This window comes from Oreochromis aureus, linkage group 4 (assembly GCF_013358895.1).
Source record: "Oreochromis aureus strain Israel breed Guangdong linkage group 4, ZZ_aureus, whole genome shotgun sequence".
NCBI lineage: Eukaryota > Metazoa > Chordata > Actinopteri > Cichliformes > Cichlidae > Oreochromis > Oreochromis aureus.
Window position 1 is genome coordinate 30,218,368 of NC_052945.1, and position 21,617 is coordinate 30,239,984.

Here is a 21,617-nt window from a genome sequence, read left to right on the forward strand (position 1 = left end):
AGAGAGAGACAGAGAGAGAGAGAGACAGAGAGAGAGAGACAGAGCGAGAGAGACAGAGCGAGATAGATAGAGAGATAGATAGAGAGAGAGATAGATAGAGAGAGAGAGAGATAGAGAGAGAGATAGATAGATAGATAGATAGATAGATAGATAGATAGATAGATAGATAGATAGATAGATAGATAGATAGAGAGAGAGAGAGAGAGAGAGAGAGATAGAGAGAGAGAGAGAGAGAGAGATAGAGAGAGAGAGAGAGAGAGATAGATAGATAGATAGATAGAGAGAGAGAGATAGATAGAGAGAGAGATAGATAGAGAGAGATAGATTGATAGATAGACAGATAGATAGATAGATAGACAAACATATATATTGATAGCTACCTGTCCTTCTCCTTCTCCTCGACCTTGGCGGCGGATGGTTAGACTTCCCTCCTCTGCAAAAGGCAGATTCTCTGAAGAGCTGCCACTGCCTCCTGAGCTGGGGTGGGGTGAGGATGGAGGTTGGGGTGAGGAGGAATTAACAGGAGGAGGGGAGGATTCAGGCTGGGTGGAGGGAGAGGGGAAAGTCAAAGGAGTTGGCTGGTCGCGCCTTGCTGCCGCCACAAGCTCACTGACGGGGCCGCTGATGGTCCGTCGTCGGTTTACCACCTCACCATCTAGACCGATGGCATCACGTGTTTTTCCCACCTGGTGAATGCACAACAACCATATTTAACTTAGTTACCGCATACATATAAATAAATAAACATACATATAGTGTTATGTTAGAGAAATGAAGTTCTGTATACATTACCTGCAAAAAGTTCTTCTGCAATGCCATGCCTTTGGCTCCTCCCCCGATAGAAGACATTTCTAACATGGCGGCAATGCTCCTCACACTGCCAACGCTGCTCGTCTCCACGGCAGCTGTCTCCACGGACACCCCCAGGTCGCTGGCTCGCCGTTGTTGGTAGTAAGGCACATCCAGCATCCCCCCAGTAGTGGTGAGTGTATTCGGCTGTGTGTTGGCATCCGTCAGATTGGAGTTGGAGGTGGAGATGGCCGAGCTGGAGCGTTTGGGCGGCGGTGGGGGTGGTCCTTTTTTCTTCTGACGGAGAGCAAACGACTGGCTCTGGTTTCGGTTGGCGCCCTTTTCCTGATTGCGTACAGAGTGGCTACGGCTGACTCGGTGTGTTACTGTGGCGTATTTCCCTCCTTCCCCTCTCACAGCGGTTGAGCTCTGGCTTACAACGTCAGCTTCTCCTTCTCCTCCACCCCCTCCTCTTCCTCCCGCTCTCTCATCGCACTCGCTATCTGAGACAGCGTAGCGGTTGAGCGTGTGAGCGCGTTTATTCTGGACAGACGAGTTCTTTGGTCCTTCTTCCTCTGCTAACTCTGCCTCTGGTGGGAGACAGAGGACTGGGACTTGCTGACTCTCCCTGACCTCCATCGCCTGCATCTGTGGGTGGTGCTGAGGGTGAGGGTGAGCCTGGTGCTGCGGCTGCATTTGAGGTTGCTGCTGCTGGGGCTGAAGCTGACATGGTGCTCCGCGATGGGTTGGAGACTGAGGAGGATGTGAGCGCGGTGACTGAGGTCTTTCCCCCTGGATGAACTGTGGGGACGGCTTGGGCTTGGCCTGTGGGGAAGAGGTGCTCTGCACAGATGATGTGGAAGAGGAGGAAGAGGTCCTGGTCTTGGTTGGAGTGTGTGGGGGTGTGTAGGGAGGCGCAGGCTGTGAGTGAGAATGAGAGTGACGATGTTTGCCTTGTGAGGATACACTGCTTCGGTGAGAGGACGTGCTTCCCTGGCTGCTCTGCTGCCTCATAGTCCGGGCCTCCTTCTTAGGTGGCCCACCGCCACCTCCTCCTCCCCCTGTAAGCACCTCATCGTGGTCTTTGCTGAGGCTGCGTGTTCGCTGAGCTTTGACCTCCTGACCTGGCTGGGTCATTGCACTCTGTAGCTCGGTGCTCAGCTCGCTGTCCTGGAAGGTGCTCATTTTGGGAGACATGACCTCTGAAGAGAGACAAAGAGAAACTCAGATGAAGATAAATGAAATCTTATCTTTTTATCTCACAAAAGGTTTATTAGGTAAATGAAACTCAGATGAAATGCTTTACCGCTGTTACACAGCAGTTACTTTCAATCTAGTAGCTTCATTATTCAGTCAACCTAACCCCCAAACTGCAAACAGCATGAGCTCTTAACTACTCTCAGATTTGGTCAAGTGTCAAAAATAGAGACGCTTACTAGTCTTTCATTCAGGAAGTTGAACTGAATACAGTCTTTATGCAGTTGTATGAATCCACCTAGACAAGTGAAGGGAAGCTTCTGATATTTCCACAAGCTATCTGTAAAGTAAGTTAGGTGTCACAGATGTTAACAGATGTGCAAGATAGCCAAACCAACCACAGTCTGAAAGCTGTGGTCTGATGGGGGACTTGAGGTGAGATGGGCTCAAGGACTATCCACTGAGAACAAAGAAGAGTGGACCACCAGTCTATCTGACCAACAGACGACCAAAGCAACTCTAACATGATTTATTTTTTACTGGTTTCATAATCAAATGAAACATACAGATAATTCCAATTAAAGGTGGAGTTACAACTGTACAGGCTGAGATTTTCATGAATGATCTCACCATCTGGGGGGGGACTATCCATCGACATGACTTCCTGCTGCTGTGTGATTGGTGGGGGCTTCTTTCGGAGGGAGCCCCGCCCATCTGAACTGCGCTGCATTTCAGCCAGCCGCTTCACCGCCAGCATTAGCTTTTTCTGGTGGCCTACAGCATTAACAAAGTGGAATTACAGTTTGGCATAACACAGGTAATACAAATCAAATTCACTGAAAATGAGTTTTGTCATCAGTGCACTTTCCCTTAACTCCTGAACAGGAAAACTAAACCTGACTAAATAACTGAGAAAACTGTAGGGCTACAGAAGCTAGCTTATCTAAAAACGCTACAGCTAACATGGTAACACTAACCAGTTTAGCTAGTAATGTTTTATAGATGGGGAGGTGTGCACAGAGAACTTCTAATGTAACTCAGAACTCCCACAATTTAGATGTTGGGTGTGATATTTTAAGTTTACTGTATTTTTTGTAGGCCAAGAAAATCAGTTTCATCATAGTTTTTTGGGTTGGGTGGGTTAATAGGGGTCAAGATATTGAATAAAGATCAGTTTTTAGGCTTTTGGCAGGTTTTGAGTGTAGTAAATTACCTTTCTTTGAATTTTAGGGATGCCACAGAACTGTAGAGCTACTTTAGCTTTTATTTCAGTCATGAAATGATTAGCAACAGAAATTTCTAGCAGCAACGATCTTCAACCAGCTGCTTTTTTACAGATATCCTGTCGTAAACCCTTCATGCACCATTCAGCACCCACTAGCAGAGTGCTAGTATTTTGGGGGAATAGTTAGCGTCCCTGTAAGAAAATCTAAAAGACTTCTTCATATTTCATCATTAATATATACTTCATGGCTTGGGTTTGTGCTCTGACATGCACTATCAACTGTGAGAACTTATATAGACAGGTGTGAGTCTTTCCAAATCATGTCCAATCAACTGAATTTAGTACAGATGAACTCCAATCAAGTTCATCATCTGACAGATGATCAGTGGAAGAAGGAAACACCTGATCTCAATTTTGAGTGTCAAGGCAAACAAACTTTTTTCACTCATTATAGTGTATTGTGTGTAGAATTTTGAGATGAAAAATTAATTTCATTAATTTTGGAGGCTGTAACATGTCATTATGTGGAACAAGTGAAGCCCTGAGAATACTATATGCTTATATACGTATTCTGGTTTTAAGTCTCCATTTTAGTCACTTCACTTATTTTTGAGTTTACTGGTTATTATCATCTCTATTAATTGCACCTAACATACATAAAGCTATGCTCAAATGTGAATGTTGGCCACATTGTACACCACATGCAGATTCTTGTGATTAGTAGGGGATACTGTAGCTTAACTTTCAGGTTTTACAGTGGAAAAACAAAACAAGCACTGCATTGTTTGTTTGTCGTACCCAGTTTGGTGATGCCTATTTCCTGCAGGTCTTCCCAAGTGATGTCCGTGATGAAGTCGATGTTCTCGTAACCGTTCTGCACTAACATCTGGTGGTACTGGCTTAGACCAATAGAAGATAGCCATTCTCCTAGGCTAGCCTGTAGGAATGCCAGAAATAAGAGCGCTAAGCAGGCCAGGCAGTAGCTTCCCATTGTAGTTCAGAATATTAGCCCACAGGACACTTCGTTTCATGATCAACCAATCATAGTTTTGGCATAGCAGTAACATACAAGTATCTATTTGACTGGTTTAAAAAGTGTGTGTGTGTGTGTGTGTGTGTGTCCATGTGTGTGTACTCACAGGTTTATGCTCAGGCAGCCACTCTGTAACACTTAGCTTGTTAATCTCTGATGTTATCTTCTTTCTGTGACCTGGTTTAGTTATCCCAATAGCGGTCAAATCCTACACACACACACACACAAACATGTAAGTAAGAAGTTGTAAGTATATGTTCAGGCATTTTTATTCCACAAAGTACAAGAAAATCTCCCCAAATGCCCATCACTCTCTCTCTCGTTCTCTCTCTGTCTTCCACACACACACACACACACACACACACACACACACACACACACACACACACACACACACACACACACACACACACACACACACACACACACACACACAGAAGAAAATTTGCAACACAAGAGATGGCGTGATATCTGATGAAGGCTTCTGTCGGCTAAAGGGAGAAGAGCGCAGATGCAGATGTGTCAAAACCATAAGAAAAGCATGGCAAACAAAAGCAAATGTCTGCAGTGAAAGGAGTCGGCTAAAAAAAAAAAAAAAATCAGCCTGAATCTGGTCCGCAAACATGACCGCACTTTGATATAAAGAAGACAGAAATATCAGAGCGCTGCACGGCACGACACCAGTGCTACATTTGACTTCAGTGTAATTCACTGGAAGTTGTTATGGACACCCGAGAACACACTTTTACACATTTACACCCGCCACATACACTTGGCTGCATAAATCATTTTGTGGCACGAACCAGGAGAAGAGGCCTCCGCTCAGTGACACATCTCTGATGACAAAAGCCCTTTAAGTCATCGCTGATCTGAGTCCCTTCAGCATGCACAAAGTGAGCATATATACACAAGTAATTTATGAATGCTATAAATTATTTGTTTTTGAGTGTGGCAGGGAGGACCGGTCTTGTTCCTCAGAGCTAGCAGCAGCAGGAGCAGTGCTGAAGGTGAGGGGAGGGTCACAAAGTCGAACAGAAGTTGGTTTTTCAATGTGTTAAATTCCTCTGCATTCAACCGGCAGCTTAAAATGGAAACAACGAACATGTAAAAATAATATAGGTATCATCAAAGGAGGATTTTTGTCTTTTATGGACTTTGTCTTAAGATCTTGATTCTATCATTTAAACCAGAGCTTATTTTTAATTCATATTTAGGGAGAATTCTGAACACAATATTTAAACACGAAAACATCAAGTACTACGTTTCTCCATACTGCAACTCTTTATTTGACATTCTCTTCAGAGTAAAAAGGAACTACTGTTAAAGGTCCACACATTAAGTACGAAATACAACTTGCACTAAGTGACCACTAGGGTGTACCAAGAGCCACAGTACGCAGTAACATACAGTCGTCTTGTACTGGTTATTTTCTGTTTAACATTTTGCAAAAATAGGGATACAAACAGCAAGATGACTTATGTCTTATTATCTTCATGGCCATTTTATGACCTTTCTTCAGGAGCTAAATGCCAGACTTGAGCCAATGGCAAGGTTTTAATACTGTGGGGCTGGTGAGAGCCTGGAGACTCAATATGCGAAGGGGTTCACACATTTAAACCTTTTCTGGAGTCAGAGGGGAAGGCAATACGTGATCAAGGGAGGAGAAAAGTGAACGTAGGACAGGTGTGGCAGGAGGCAGGAAAAGGCAGGTGGTTGGTTGAGTGGTTTAATTGTGCTCACTTGCTTTTTTTTTTTGTAATATAAATTATTTACATGCATGTTGAAAACATCAAGGACAACACAAATCAAAGTCGTGCAGACTTGTTCTCATTGTGGTCCTTGGAGGTGCCTGTGACCTCTCTGGGAGTCAGGGTCAGGGTTTAGTTGCCTTACCTCCGGGGTCATTCGGCTAATGGTGGGCAAGTCATACCCAGCGCCCAGGAAGTTTGGAGCGTAGACCTGCAGCTGAAAGTCGCTCAGCCATTGGACAACGGCCTCTGAGCTCTACGGGAGAGAAGACAGGGGGCATGCGGTCACTGGCTCCATGTGTTTCTTCGACAGCCATTTTTTTTCTCAGCAGGGCCAAGTAGGGCTAAAGAGGGGCTACATTTTAATGACCATAAAACTTCATATCGTGCCTGTCTTGTCATCTTTAGGGTGGTCCTAAGCTAATTCTTACACATTAATGGATGATTCAGTGGTATTATAAGGTGGTTGGCTACTGGCAGTCAATGAAATAGCCCTGGACAGCCTGCCTTGGTCCTGCAGTGAAAACCAGGCTAAGGTTAGGAAGGGGAAACGTCCAGCCGACAGAATCTCAAATACTACAGAAGGTCAGATTAGCAACAACAGGCTAATCTGTATCTTACACTTTATAGCTGGAAAGCAGAGAAAAAAACATAGTGTCTACTGTTTGTCTTGCACAGTGCTGCTAAAAAGGCGAGGCCAGAAAATGCTGCTCTTAGGTAGAAACAGGTTGTAGAAGCATGCACATTCGCTTTCGCACACTTCCCCTTTTCAAATATTTTCACAATTCTAACCCTGATTTTCTGACTGATTCCATGTAAACTCAAAAACGTTGAAAGTTCACATTATAAGTTCAGCTTTCTGTCCATGTCTTATCTGTGATTGGCATCTGTTAGACTGGTAGATGTTAGCGAACCAGGATGCGACATGAAAAGTGAGAAGAGAGCAGGACTTAAATGAAGTATTCAGTTCATCCAATCTACACTGAGGCCTGGAAATCCTGGGTCTGGGATGTAGCTTAGCATGCTAAACAACAGTCAGACTAGCCAATATTTCCCTCCTGTTTTACAGTGCAACAATACCACAGGGTCAAAGAAATGCCTCTTACTGTTAAACGTAACTTTAAGCTAATATTTGACTTCTTAGATTGCTACTGGAGTAAGCAATCGTTATTGTTTTTGAAATAACTAAAATAAATTCTAGGTGATTTTGATACTTTATACAGATTTTAATAAACCAATTACTTAGTGGCTTTAAGCTTTGATTGAATGTGTAGCAATAAAAGTTGGAGAATGTGGGACAGGTTATTACAGAAGAGGATCAGGGCCACTGGGGAAAAAAAAGTGGGCACATCTTTTTTTTTTCTTCTTTTCCTGAATTCTGAGAAAAAAAGTCAGAATTCTGAGATTAAACTCAGAATTCTGACTTTAATCTCAGAATTCTGACTTTTTTTCTCAGAATTCTGACTTTTTTTCTCACTTTTGCCCACTTTTGTTTTTCCCAGTGGCCCTGATCCTCTTCCGTAGGTTATGAATGCTGTTATGTGGTGTGGATTTTCCAGGTGACTTGATATTGATCATGTAGGACAACTACAGAATTACGGGATACAATTTTCTGCCTCGATAAGTCCATACAACATTCAGAAATGAAAACTAAAGTTTGTTTATATGGTCTTATGATATGTCTGCCCTTTATCTGTCACAGTAAGTGTTATGGTATTCATCAGTATGGCTACACAGCTGCACAAGTCAGCACGTCTCTTTTTGAGGCACCTATTTCTCATGAGGCTCATGTGTTGACTTTTATAGACTGGATCCAATCAAGATTGAACACTGTATCAATATATGGGGTGAGCGTCGAAGGAATAAAAATGTTGTGCAGTCCCTCTTGGTGACCTTCATTATGACCCAGACCTTTATTATGATGGAGCATGGTTAAAGTAGTGTCCTGCTTTGAATGAGTGACAGCAGATGAAAGAGCACTCTGTCTAACTAGCAAACCACTGCTTGACTTCTTCCCACTCACACGCTGCTTTTCTTTAAACTCCCACATTCCTCCTGTCACTCTCGTTTTTCTCCATTCTTTCAGGCTCTTTCTCTCTTTTTCTGTTTCCTTTTTCCATCTTTTCCCGTGTCCCTCCTCCTTCCTCAAAGTCCCTCAAAAACCACTGGCGTTCTTCCCATCGTTCTTCCACGTTAACCCATCTAGGGAAGTATTGTGAAGCTGGGTGCAGAGGAATCGGGACTCTAGCTAACAGATGGTCATTAGAACATGGCTTACATGATAGTGTGTGCACACATATACTGCAGGCAAGTGATGCACACTACCACCATGACCACCTGCTACTTAAATATGCTCACTGTTTTGTTTTTGGTTTTGTTTTGAACATGAAACGATTGTACAATGACACGTGAAGTCAAACACATGCACACATACACTGTACAGTAAATGACAATTTATTGCACATGGTGCAAGCTCAGATTTCACACTTTTAGTGCTAAGTCCACCCACGTTATGCACACTGCTGGGCCCCTGCCAGCACACACACACACAACACACACCCGCCAATATCTAACTAGGATGTCCTTCCCTCAGGTGCACTATCAGATGTTTTTCCAGTAAAGTAAGAAAAACGCAGCAATGGAAGAAGAGAAGCTGCAACTAAAAGGAGCGAATAACAATGGACAGCAGGTAAAAAATAACAGAAATGCAGCATTTTCTCACACGCACACACAATTCCTCGTTCACGTTCATGCAGGATCCACTCTCACACTCACCGTGTCGTGGCTGCATCCGAAAACTCGCAGCACGGACGAAGCCAGTTGCGAGAGAAACCGATGGGACATCTTGGTGTGTGTGTGTGTGTTTGCGTGTGTACAAGTGTGAGAGTGAGTTTTGTGGTTGTTGTGACTGAGAAGCTACGTTGTTATCATCCTGCAGTTAGATGCTGATGGTGGCGACTGCCTGTATGTGTTTGCATGAAAGGCGGAATCTGTAGGGATTCGGGACTGTCCTACCTTCCCCTCGGATGGACCCTCCCCCTTCCTGGTTGCCGTGGCATCATAAGGCGGCGCTTCGTGGAGTGGACAGCCTGATTGGCTCGATGTCCGAGAGGAGCTGGCAGAGCCTGTGAGGAGAAATATTGTTGGCCAGTCACAAATTGTTGTCCTATGCTTGCAAACTTGGATCGATCAACAGGTGAGTTTATCGCTTGCTATCTGACCTCGAATCTCCTCCTTTAACTGCCTTGCGATCGGTCTCCTTCATTGTTTTGATGCTCAACCAATAGAATTCCTGGTTCCCAACATACAGCAAACCTTTTTTTAACCAATCACACCCTTCTACACTCCCTCCTACATCCCCTGCCTTGGCCATCTGTCTACCAAACAAGCCAAGATCTGTTTGTGTGTGAAAGTAAATGATGACATTTTCTAAAAGACCTGTAGATTAAGACTAATCCCACTCTCTTGCTCCCTGGTTCTGCTCTTCTCCTCTTTATTAGAAAGCATTGGCTCTTCTTTCTCTCACCAGCTTCCTACTGCTTGCGCTTCGGTCGTGTAATCAAATATTACAGTATGCCTAAAACACTTGGCGGTGAGATTAGTAATAGGCAACAACAGGAGGAAACGGAGAAAGCCTTCTTTCTTTTCTGGTCACCTGCCTGGCCTACCTGGAGGCTGATCCAGAGACTTGGATTGCTCCATCAGATGCTCCTTCGCTTTGGCAGACTGAGACAAGACGGTGGCTAAAAGCTGGAAAAAAATACACACAGAACATTTATGAGACCACATTTTCATACACAGGAGCAGCAACTTCTAACGACTTTCTTTTTACTGCCCTGACATGGCATTCACTTTTTTTCACCACTTTAGGCCAGTGCAAGCTGAAAATACAGCATATTTTCATCTTGATGCATGCTCAATCATCCAGGTAATTAAATCCCCAAATTTTGATTCTGTTTATCTGGACGTAGCGTTTTCAGAGGGAGAAACGCTTCGTCACTCATCCAAGTGACTTCTTCAGTCTCAGCTGACTGCAGGTTTCCCCAATCACCTAAAGAAAGCTCCAGCCGTATCACTACGTTGAACTAGGAGTTGCGTAGTAGTCCCCTTGATTAACTACTGCTAACCAAAACCTTTCTGTTAACTTTAACCCCCTTCTGTCGAACACCTCGCTCCTCTGTACACTTAGGAAACTACAGTGTACAATCTCAAACATGGCACCCTTCATTAGCAAAACTTTACCGTCAGAATTAGCATCATATAGAAAGTAAAGACTATAAATTAGAAAACTGTGCATATCTTACCACAGCTTGCATGAAAATGGATACATATTTGGTCAAACCAGTTTTTTAAGGTTCTAATGAAAGACATGTTCAGATCAAGCAAAAGGTAATAACATTTCACATTATCATATATTTTTTGTTCCAAACATACTGAAGTCGATGCATCACGGTAAGAAATCCTTCATTTTATAAGCTATTAAGATGACGATTAGGTGAATAAAAAACAACACAGCTGGAAACACGGTGGAAAATTCAGTCAGAGCTTCTTTTCTTTTTTATTATAGATATAAAACTGTGTGTTGGCTTCCCTGTGCCAACATGGAGGCCAAACTGAATTTATCTGAGGCACATTAAAACATAACATAACAATGGCCGGAGTATGGAAAGGTTATATATAAAGGCAGGGAATTAACTCACTACTGTTAAAATAGTCACCACAAGCTACACATTACACCAGAACAAATGAGGCTGTAGCAGCAAAACTAAAGTACATGTGAGTATATTTCAGGAATAATGAATTTTGCTTTTCATTTGTTAAAGAAAAATGTGGTATCGCTTCTAATAAATGTTACTCCACAACCCATCAATCCTGGATAATACATGCTTTTAAAGTGGTGGGTTTCCTGAAATCATAATATCTGATGATAAGTGTCCATTTCATGCTCATATATTCATTCTAAATTACCTACTGTTGCCTTCAGGGGACAGTCACACCTTTGCTGAATAACATATCCTCAGTGAGAAAAAAGTCAGTTGCTTGGGTGCTGTTTCTGCATTTTATAGATTCAAAACCTACATCATCTCAGTTAGAATTGATCTCTGTAGAAAAGGCTGTCTTTTGGGAAAAAAACCCCTGACATGATGTATGCCGACTGCCACTGCATTAATCACATTAAAACCTCCTTCTGAAACCTGCAGCACTGCAATAAAAATTGGACTTCCAACGAAAGAGAAGCGAGATGCAGAGAGAACAGAGGCTTTCACCGAGTCTGAGCTGCACAAATCTGCTGTGTGGCTCTTTTACTGTTGTATGTTTAAATAAATGACATCCATCTGCCTAATTTTTTTAATCGGTTAGTGTGGATTATGAGAGAAAAATGTGGAATATAATGTCCATGTGGCATATCTCTGTACCACTACTTCAATCTTTAACGTCGTGGTATACTTTGATAGATTATCAAATGGGTTTTTTTAATTTTACATCTTATCTATAACAAAGCTACCAGGTAAATAGGAAAATATTAAAAAGAATAATGTAGAGTGCATAAAGGCATAGCATAAAACAGTCAAACTACAGTTATCCACTTATCTGTTTGCCTACAAACTAATTACATGTGACGTCCTGAACTCAAGCTTCAAACAACAACCCTGTACCTTCATTTTAATGACAAGAAGAAATAAAAATGACTTTGATGTTGTCCACTGATTGGTAAGACTTGGAATAAATAAACATTCATAAGGAACAAAGGCTATATATTCTAAAAGCAGCATTAGTATCATCATGTAAGCCTTCATCAGTGATGATGTACATGGTGGTAGAGCCAATCCCTGAAGCGTTTGCTACAGGTTTTCTAGTATTTAATACTACAGTCACACAGACCACGGCACAGGAAAAATCACTGGAACAACAAACAACAACGCTCTCAAGATGTGGACCAGGTCCGTCCCCAGGCGACCTGAACAATCCAAACTGTAATCGAAAGTACTGGGTGGGACTTGAGAGTGTTGCAGCCACCAACTAATTTTCCCCACTTGCAGAGGCCGCGGTCCTGTTTTAATTCTAGTGTGACTGAGCCATTATTAGCCCGTTGCCTTAGCACTCAGGCAACCCACATGAATGAAACTCTCTAAACTTGCTAGCATTACTTAATAACTTAGCAAGCTACTCTTTCTGTCATATAACTTTGAACTTAAAACCTTAAAACCTAAACCTAAAATATAGTCAAAACCAATGGATATTGTCACACTGGCTACATTAATCTTTTATAAAATTGTTGTTGTTTTTTTAAATTAAATAAACACAAGCCCCCAAAGCCTGTTCAGTTGTCATTTTTGACCTCCAGTAGCTAAGTAGCCAGTCATTAGATGTTACAATTTATTGCACAGCCCCAAATATTTCAATTTCAGCTTTTTACTCCCAGCTTGTTACCTTTTACCAACTAAAGGACCATTTCATAATACCTTCATAATTTCACTACTTGTTTAAGATCATTGGTTAGGTTTAGTCGTGTGTGTGTGTGTGTGTGTGTGTGTGTGTGTGTGTGTGTGTGTGTGTGTGTGTGTGTGTGTGTGTGTGTGTGTGTGTGTGTGTGTGTGTGTGTGTGTGTGTGTAGGGTACCTTAACCCCCTCAGCCTGTGCGTGGAGGATGTGTGCAGCGCTGCCAGCACTCTGCCCACTGCCTGATGACCTCACACTGGTTACACTGCCGGAACTACCGACGCTGCTGCGATCTCCACCTGGAACACACACACACACACAAGACATACACATACATTCACACACGCATGCAACCGCCCAAACAACACGTATAGATTTTGTTCATACGAATGCAAACATGCAACAAGATGGATGCATACAGTCACACACAGACACACACACACACACACACACACACACACACACACACGCATTGAGTGGTTTAGCTGATATCCAAAGCTGTGTGGTAAGAGGTGAGACTCTCCATTGAAATGCACTGGGCAGCATGTGGTTGGATGCACAGGACGGACAGACAGGGTGACGGACGACTGAGTGACGAACGGAAAAGTGGAATAAAGACACTTTCATACATGTTGCAGACACACACGCGCACACACCATCTTTTCTCTTGGGTTTTCTCTCAGATTTTTTAGCTTTCTTGATGTCCCCACACAAGCAGTTGGAAAGACACGCACGCACAAAGACTGTAGACCGATGCAGATGGCTGCAGTCCTACACATAAGGCCGCTGACTTCAGCTAAGCTTCGGATGGAAGGATAAGCAGGAGATGGGAGACTGTCAGGAGCAGGTCAAAGAGTATCTGAAAGCCTTCAAACCACATCATCTTGTGGTTCAAACAACAGATGATGAGTGGTTTCTGCTCTTCCAGAGATTTGCACTACTGTAAGCACTCAGAAATGGCAGCGCTGGGTATGAAAGGTTTTTTCTGAATGGCGTCAGATACTGTTTGACCCCTGGTCAGACCTTCAGGTTTCAGGAATTGAGGGCTCAGCGCAGCGCGGCTTAGTTACCTGCCACAGGCTTGCGCAGTACCCAGATCTCTTCATTGGAGCCTCCATGGGGCCCGCTGGACGGGGTAGGAGAACTTTGAGGACTTGCCTCTGAGCCGCGACAACCTTCAACACAGAATACCACTGTTAGCCGCTAACTGACTCTAAAGTGACCGAGGAAACTGGTGTTTTCTACAGTGAAAATTTTGCCACTTAACGCAGTAATAGTTCATTTTTCTGCCTACTACGCGGAAGTGGAACAGAACTATAGTAATCAGCACGGTGCTTATTTATGCAGCCATGCATTACACTTTTATTTTATAAAAACACTAATAATTGTGTATTTTGCTGCTAAATGTTCACATTTCACAGGTAGCTGCTAACACCATCTGTCATGCATCAACGTACGGTAGCTTTGTATTCAATTAAAAGGCTCCACAGAACAAGTGGGACTAGCGGTAACTGTCCACATGTTCACCACAATAAGCAAACCAGTTCACTTTAATGTCAGATCAAAATCCTTACAGGCTTTATATACTATAATAAATATATCAGATAAACCATGGGTGCTAGTATAGCTAACCAGGTTGAGCAGGTAAGCCATATGTCATAAGACTAACAGATTAACAATAATACTGCATGGCTTACGTCTGCTCTTTCTTTTTATATGTTTGTGATATTTAGCATTCAAATTTGATCTCAGAGTTGATTTAATATGAGGTTAGCACACAGGTCTGCACTTAATACTGCAGCTATCAATACTATGTATGTGTACTGTACTATGTAACAAGTTCATATATGATATATATTTATATATATTATGTATATAAGGTTGTATAAAATACATGATATTATATCTGCTCCTTAAATATACTTTAAACAAAGTACAGACTGTGGTAACGGCTGACGTTTGCAGATTACTGAGGTTCCCAGATTAGGTTTAACGCCTCTCAGTGGCCTCACATTTTCTCATTTTAGTCCTAAATCGCTTCAAACGACAGCATCTTGAATCACAGCCTGCATTGATCCATAAAAAAAGTTGCAATGGCTAAATTTACACGTCGTCTGGAGTCTGTTCATATTCATATTCTTCCTATTTTCAGAACGGCAAGGATAAAGTGGAGTTAATTAAATTAACTGTAAGGTAATTCTTGGAAAAGACAGGAAATAAGGAAGGGTCCAGTAGGAGAGAGGAGCAATAAAGGAAAGGTTTCAAACTTACACACATTTATTCCGTCTCTCTCTCTCTCTCACACACACAGAAAAAAATACAGCATATATATATATAGATATATGAAAACATTTATATACCAATAGTACATAAATAAATCCATAACATGAAAATCTGTGTATATACACATATATGCCATAATGTACATACACATACATATATAATGCATCCAAAAATATGTGATTATATATGTTGGGCTTTTCAGAATGGGGCTGCTGTAGTGCATTTGGAGAGTATTATAAATAAACCATTATAACCATCTTAATAAGGGCTGGATAATGGTTTATATGTGTGACCAACAGTGCTCCAGAGAAACACACGCATTAAAAAAAGTTCCCTTCGTGTTTCGCGTGATGGCACAGCTCCTTGTGGACATTTTGCATCCCTCCGAGTGACCTTGGGAACGTTATTGACCAGTCTGTTTCCACATCCTTTCATAGAGCCCTGTATTCCAGCTGTTTGTGAAATGTGCCGTCTTTGAACCATCAAGGCTCAGAGAAAACATGCTGAGCTGACATAGTTATGGTGAAGAAAGGAAGGCCTTATTTTCCTCGAGGTAACAGAATGGTCTCCCATTCACAGAGCCGTTTACAATCAGTGAAGAACTTACCTGCACAGCACTGACGGTGACATTTTCTAGCAATGTATTTGGGTCTCTTATGCAACACTTGACATTTTATACTTTGTAAGTTGCCAACTTTTACATAGTCTTTTTTTCTCCCCCCTAATATGTCATGTTCAACAATCAAAGAAGATAAAGTTAAAATTTGTATTATTCAGGAAGCAATTTCTCACTGAATAGCTAGAAAATGTCACCCATTTGATAAAGAGAAACGCCAAAAGTATTACAAACACAAAACTGTTATTCAAACTAAAACTCCTCCTAATATGAAAAGAAAAACACCTTTACTGTATGTTTCTTTCAATCATAACAATTCTCTAAACCCCTCTATACATGTACACACCTAAGAGTTTACTGAAATAATTCACCACCTTCCTTACACACAAACACACACTCACATCCATTGAGGGTAAGTGAACAAGGTGGGTAAAAGTGATGTTAAAATGAACAGACGTGAGAACAGCACGTAGGACGAGGACAGAACAGAAAACACTCTGGCTTGTTCAGGAGAGAGCTTTGAGTGGAGCGTGTCGGTATAAGTAAGGAGCAGGGCTGCCCTGGTGGCTGGGACGATGGTGAAATTCAGGGAAGGAGGGAAGAACAAAAGGAGACGGAAGGGGGGAAAAAGAAGTGTAAAAACCAAAAGCTACAAATCAAGACAACTAAAGCACAAACCAACTCAGGAGAACAGAGGTTTGTCACAAAATGAGGAGCCTACCTTCCTGTTTGACACCTAACGTCTCTTATTAGTAAAGACGCTGAAAGCATTTTTTTAAAATGTGGCGCTTCTGTTCAATTGCACCACTTTAACAGCATCGACTACTCGTATGTTTTCTGCTCGTCTGTTGGGCTGTTTTTACTGAAATGGTCTGAATACAACCAAATAATGTAAAAGAGTTTTTGGATTAATTCTGCAAAATGAATTAGTAATTTAACCCTAACTCTAACCCTACGCACTGAAAGTACGTCATGTCTGATTGTTCTTTTAAGTCCTGGCATTTCAAGGAATGAAGATAATAGTCCTTCTAACGACACATATTTATATTAGTCCCATCAATGACTGTTTGGCCTAAATATAGAGTCAACCTCAGAGGACGAGTTCTTGCCCCAAGTGGAGGTTTAAGTATCTCTGGGCTTTGTTCACGAGTGACGGGAGAAAGGAGCGGGAGATCGACAGACGGATTGGTGCTGCAGTGATGTGGACGCTGCACCGGTCTGTTGTGGTGAAGAGGGAGCTGAGTGTAAAAGCGAAGCTCTCAATTTACTGGTTGATCTACGTCCCTCCCCTCACCTATGGTCACGAGCTGTGGGTAGTGACCGAAAGAACGAGACTGCAGATACAAGCAGCGAAATGAGCTTCCTCTGAAGGGTGGCTGGCCTCTCCCTCAGAGATAGGGTGAGAAGTTCGGCCATCCGGGAGGGGCTCAGAGTAGAGCCGCTGCTCCTCCACATCGAAAGGAGCCAGTTGAGGTGGTTCGAGCATCTGACAAGGATGCCTCCTGGGCGCCTCCTAGGTGAGGTGTTCCAGGCATGTCCCACCGGGAGGAGGCAGACCCAGGAGACGCTGGAGAGATTATATCTCTCGGCTGGCCTGGGAACGCCTTGGTGTTCCCCTGGATAAGCTGGAGGAGTTGGCTGGGGTGAGGGAGGTCTGGGCTTCTCTGCTTGGGCTGCTGCCCCTGCGACCCGGCCCCGGATAAGAAGAAGAAGATGGATGGATGGAACCTCAGAGGGGGACCATCCCTTTGGTTACCAGGAAGTTGTCCCGGTTAGGCTATTTTTTGTTTAGCCAAACGTTACATTGGCAGCCTTTCAGAAACTAGAAGCTGGTACCTTTCAAATGAAGTCTTGCATATTCACTATGGCATTATGATTTTTCTCCTAAACACTTTTCTATTTCCTAACCTGAATCCCACCCACTACCCCAGATGAGCTGCCAGTGACTTACAGAGGTTAACCCTAACCCTCTCCTGTATTTTCGAGAAAGGCGAAATGGTCTCTTTTAGCAAAAATAAATGTGCATAGGTTTTCTCATGTGTCAGTTAGAATTACTATTTTCTTTTTTTCCTGATTGATAATAAAAATAAAAGTTAACCACTCATACTGGTTAGGATTAGCGTTGGGATTAGGGTTAGAACTGGGGGTTGTTGTCATGACCACAGAGGGTTAAGAGGTTAATGTATATTAAAGCAATTTGAATGTAATGAGGGAATAGATTCCATGGATAATAATGGAAACTAACGCAGAAAAAACAATATGCATCTGAGTTTTATCACCTAATTTACTTGAAATGACTGTAATGTATACTGGAGACGAAAGAAAAAAAAACTCTATCTAAACTTTTATGGTTCTTATTTAATAATCTTTTTTTTTTTTTTTTTTTACATATAATGTAATTCATGTAACTGTATGTATTGCTTATTTTTTGTGCAATGGTCTGGGACTATTTCCCTGCACGGTTTGATCTTTGTCCACAGAGCCAGCTAAAATAATAATACCAGAAATATCAGGTGGTCTAAACTCTTCTTTCCCAAAGCGGATTCTGGATCTCAGTAATGGAAATGACAACAGCAACAATTGAAAAACAAAAGTTAGACAGTATGAGCAACACATAAAATTACATGGATAATGATTTAATAACAGAAAACTTTAATGGATGCCTTCGTAACAGGAAAAATGCCAATCTGAATCTTACATAGCCAATCAGATTTTTTAAAACTTGCAATTAGTTCATAAAACATAAGGAAAGCATCCCTTAAAGCTTTCGTAATAATAAACATAATAATAGGAATAATGATAATAATAAGAATAATAACAATAATAATAATGAAAAAGGGGCCGTGTACCTGGGGCAGTAGGTGTGTCTCCCTGTGGACTTGTCACGGGTGACCTGTTATAGCCAAAGGAAGTGAAAAGTGGAAGCAGTGGCTGATGGGAATGTGGTGGAGGAGGAGGCGGTGGAGGCAGGATATGGATCTGATGGAACGTGGTGTCGTTGCCGTTGACTACTGCGTTGGCAGGGGCAACCGTCGCCGGGGCAACCAGCGGTATCTTTTGAAACTGTTGAGTGCAAATGACTGTGCTGGCCAAACCTAGATAACACCCACCGTGACGACACACGGAAAACACACACACAACCAGCCAACAGTGAGCCACCGCCACGTGACAAACAAACGACAAAACAGAGAATTACATGTAAGAAAAAAGGGAAGAAAAAAAAGAAAAATTAAAAACAAGGACTGAAGTTAGAACTCAAACCAAGAGGAAGAGGGGAATGAAGGACAAAGCTGGTGTAGTAAATGACAAACAGCTGTGAGCATCGGTGAAATGAAATGAACGGAGCGCTGTAATAGGGATGCCGTGAAAGTGGAAATGGGCTGAGGGACTGATAATAAACTTGCATTTGAATCAAGCAGCCTTACTGTGCAAAACAGCAAACATGTTCTGTTGCATGTTATTAGCTACAAGCATACAATAGAGTAGTGTTACTTCTAGGTAACATGCAGGTCTTTCACTCACATGTGCCTCTTTTAGTAAACGTTGGAGGTAGAGACATGCCTCAACACAGAGGAGCAAATTAATATAAATATCTTGTTTGTATCAACCATTGTGGAGAGGCTGTATAGCATCTTACGACAGCAACTACATACTTTTGTTGGAATAGCATTTTATTTTTCATGTTAACATAATAACAACTTTTAGAATATGGAAAGAATATGTTCTGAACGAGAGATAGCACTTTAGTAATGAAGCTAGCCGACCACATGCTAACCTTATGCAATGTTAGGACTATGTCTCTCTCTAGTGTGCGAGCTAACAGCATAATTGACCATTCAATATATTTTATTCCTTGCAGGTGCATAGTTAAAATTTATTTCGCTTTTGTTGTATTAGAATTTTTTTGCATTATTTTCACTTTAAATTTGCTACTTTGTTGCAAGTCGTTAGCCAGTTGTAACCAAACAATAAAATGTAGCATTGACAACTCCTAGCTTTAGTACCGGCTGGATAAGTAGCCACCCTTTGCTTTGTTGACAGTGCTTGGCCTTCTCTCCCTGATCTTCATGATGTAGTCCCCTGAAATGGTTTTCACTTCACAGGTGTGCCTTGTCAGGGTTTATTTGTGGAATTTCTTGCCTTCTTAATGAGGTTGGGACCATCAGTTTTGTTGCACAGAAGTCAGGTTGGTATGCAGCTGACAGCCCTATTTAACAACTGTTAGAATTCATATTATGGCAAGAACCAATCAGCTAAGTAAAGAGAAACGACAGTCCATCATTACTTTAAGAACTGAAGGTCAGTCAGTCCATAACATTGCTAAAACTTTGAACGTGTCCCCAACTGCAGTAGCAAAAACCATCAAGCGCTACGACGAAACTGGCTCACATGAGGACCGCCCCACGAAAGGAAGACCAAGAGTCACCTCTGCTGCTGAGGATAAACTCATCCGAGTCACCAGCCTCGGAAATGGCAAGTTAACAGCACCTCAGATTAGAGCCCAGATAAATGCCACACAGTTTCAGTAGCAGACACATCTCTACATCAACTGTTCAGAGGAGACTGTGTGAATCAGGCCTTTATGGTCAAATAGCTGCTAAGAAACCACGACTAAGGAAAAGCAAAAGCAGAAGAGATTTGTTTGGGGACAAGAAACACAAGTAATGGACATTAGACCAGTGGAAATCTGTGCTTTGGTCTGATGAGTCCAAATTTGAGATCTTTGGTTCCACCTGCGATGTCTTTGTGCGATGCAGAAAAGGTGAACGGATGGTCTCTACATGGCTCCCACCATGAAACATGGAGGAGGAGCTGTGATGGTGTGGGGGTGCTTTGCTGCTGGCACAGTTGCGGATTTATTCAAAACTGAAGGCACGCTGAACCAGCATGGCTACCACAGCATCTTGCAGCGACACGCCATCCCATCTTTTTTGTATTTAGTTGGACCATTGTTTATTTTTTAACAGGACAATGACCCCAAACACACCTCCAGGCTGTGTAAGGGCTATTTGACCAAAAAGAAGAGTGATGGAGTGCTAGCCAGATGACCTGGCCTCCACAGTCACCTGACCTAAAACCAAATGGAGATGATTTGGGATGAGATGAACCGCAGAGTGAAGGCAAAAGAGCCAACAAGTGCTCAGCATCTCTGGGAACTCCTTCAAGAATGTTGGAAAACCATTTCAGGTTACGACTTCGTGAAGCTCAGAGAGAGAAGGCCAAGAGTGTACAAAGCATTAATCAAAGCAACGGGTGGCTGCTTATAAAACATGTTTTGAGTTATTTTACACTTTTGTGTTTACTACATAATTCCAAATGTGTTCATTCGTAGTTTTGATGCCTTCCACATTTTACTGAAGTCTATAATTCTATATAATGTATTGCTAGTACTAGTAGCAGCACAACACTAGCAAAACAACGCTGACCTCACAAATCTGCAAAATATTTATAACTAATATATCTTAATATTTATAGCTAGATAATTGCCAAGACATTCTTTCACAAGCTAGCTGCTAAAGTTTGTTCTGTTTTTGTGACTGGTCACTCTACACTGAAACTAAACGCTTAAAGGCACAGGTGTTATTACAGCAACATTTAGATCAAATTATGAACGGTTGTCTCTGAAAATTTTTTGCTGTTGCTTCCCTGTTAGTGGGAATAAAAGAGCAGATGAGAGCAATATAACATGGAGAGGGGACTGACTGAGAGAAAAGAATAATTAAAAATTGATGAAAAACAGCTGAGTAAATGAAACTCCCCGTTAGAACAGCTGCTGCTGATGCTGCACAGTGTGTATGCGCGAATGAGCGGTAGCAGTGATTAGTCAGTCTGGCTCTGCAAGCCAAGTGGGAGCACTCCAGCTGTTTCTGCACTGCATACAGCTGCCGTATACAGTATAAGGCGGCGTACAGCTGCTGCATGATTTAGTGTATGAAAGGATGGGTGATGCCACAATAGTGCCGAGGTGGTAATGCAGTGTGCAAAGGTAATCAGAGGAGGACATGATGAGCATGAACAGACAACAGGTAATGGCTGTCAGTGGTGAGCAACAATTAGAGAGACACTCATACAGACTAAGACAGGAAGACATATACTGTAATACAGAAAGACAGACAGATGGTAAACAGAACTACCAGACCTATAGAGACCAACGCGACAAACAATTAAAAACATCTGAGCCTCTCTGTGGCTGCTCAGTCACACCGAGATGACAGGATGGGTCTGAATATGCTGTGTACGTCTCATCCAGGTGAATAAAAGCTGATTAAGATGGAAGGGCACCAA

General features: G+C 42.2%; 1 protein-coding gene across 4 annotated transcripts in view; it reads right to left on the reverse strand.

The window, feature by feature from the left end:
- The window catches only part of caskin1 (CASK interacting protein 1), a 114,446-nt gene that overhangs the window by 4,197 nt on the left and 88,632 nt on the right, over nt 1–21,617 (reverse strand). For 2 of the 4 annotated variants that reach the window (XM_039611169.1, XM_039611168.1), the window contains exons 11-21: nt 18,182–18,427; nt 13,504–13,608; nt 12,614–12,732; nt 9,661–9,742; nt 9,008–9,117; nt 6,138–6,248; nt 4,351–4,452; nt 4,010–4,148; nt 2,617–2,760; nt 793–1,991; nt 381–686 (exon numbers count right to left, since the gene is read on the reverse strand). In XM_039611169.1, coding sequence (XP_039467103.1) covers nt 381–686; nt 793–1,991; nt 2,617–2,760; nt 4,010–4,148; nt 4,351–4,452; nt 6,138–6,248; nt 9,008–9,117; nt 9,661–9,742; nt 12,614–12,732; nt 13,504–13,608; nt 18,182–18,427 — 2,663 coding nt within the window. The remainder of the gene's footprint in view (nt 1–380; nt 687–792; nt 1,992–2,616; nt 2,761–4,009; nt 4,149–4,350; nt 4,453–6,137; nt 6,249–9,007; nt 9,118–9,660; nt 9,743–12,613; nt 12,733–13,503; nt 13,609–18,181; nt 18,428–21,617) is intronic. The other 2 variants (XM_039611170.1, XM_039611171.1) reach the window with 2 other exon arrangements.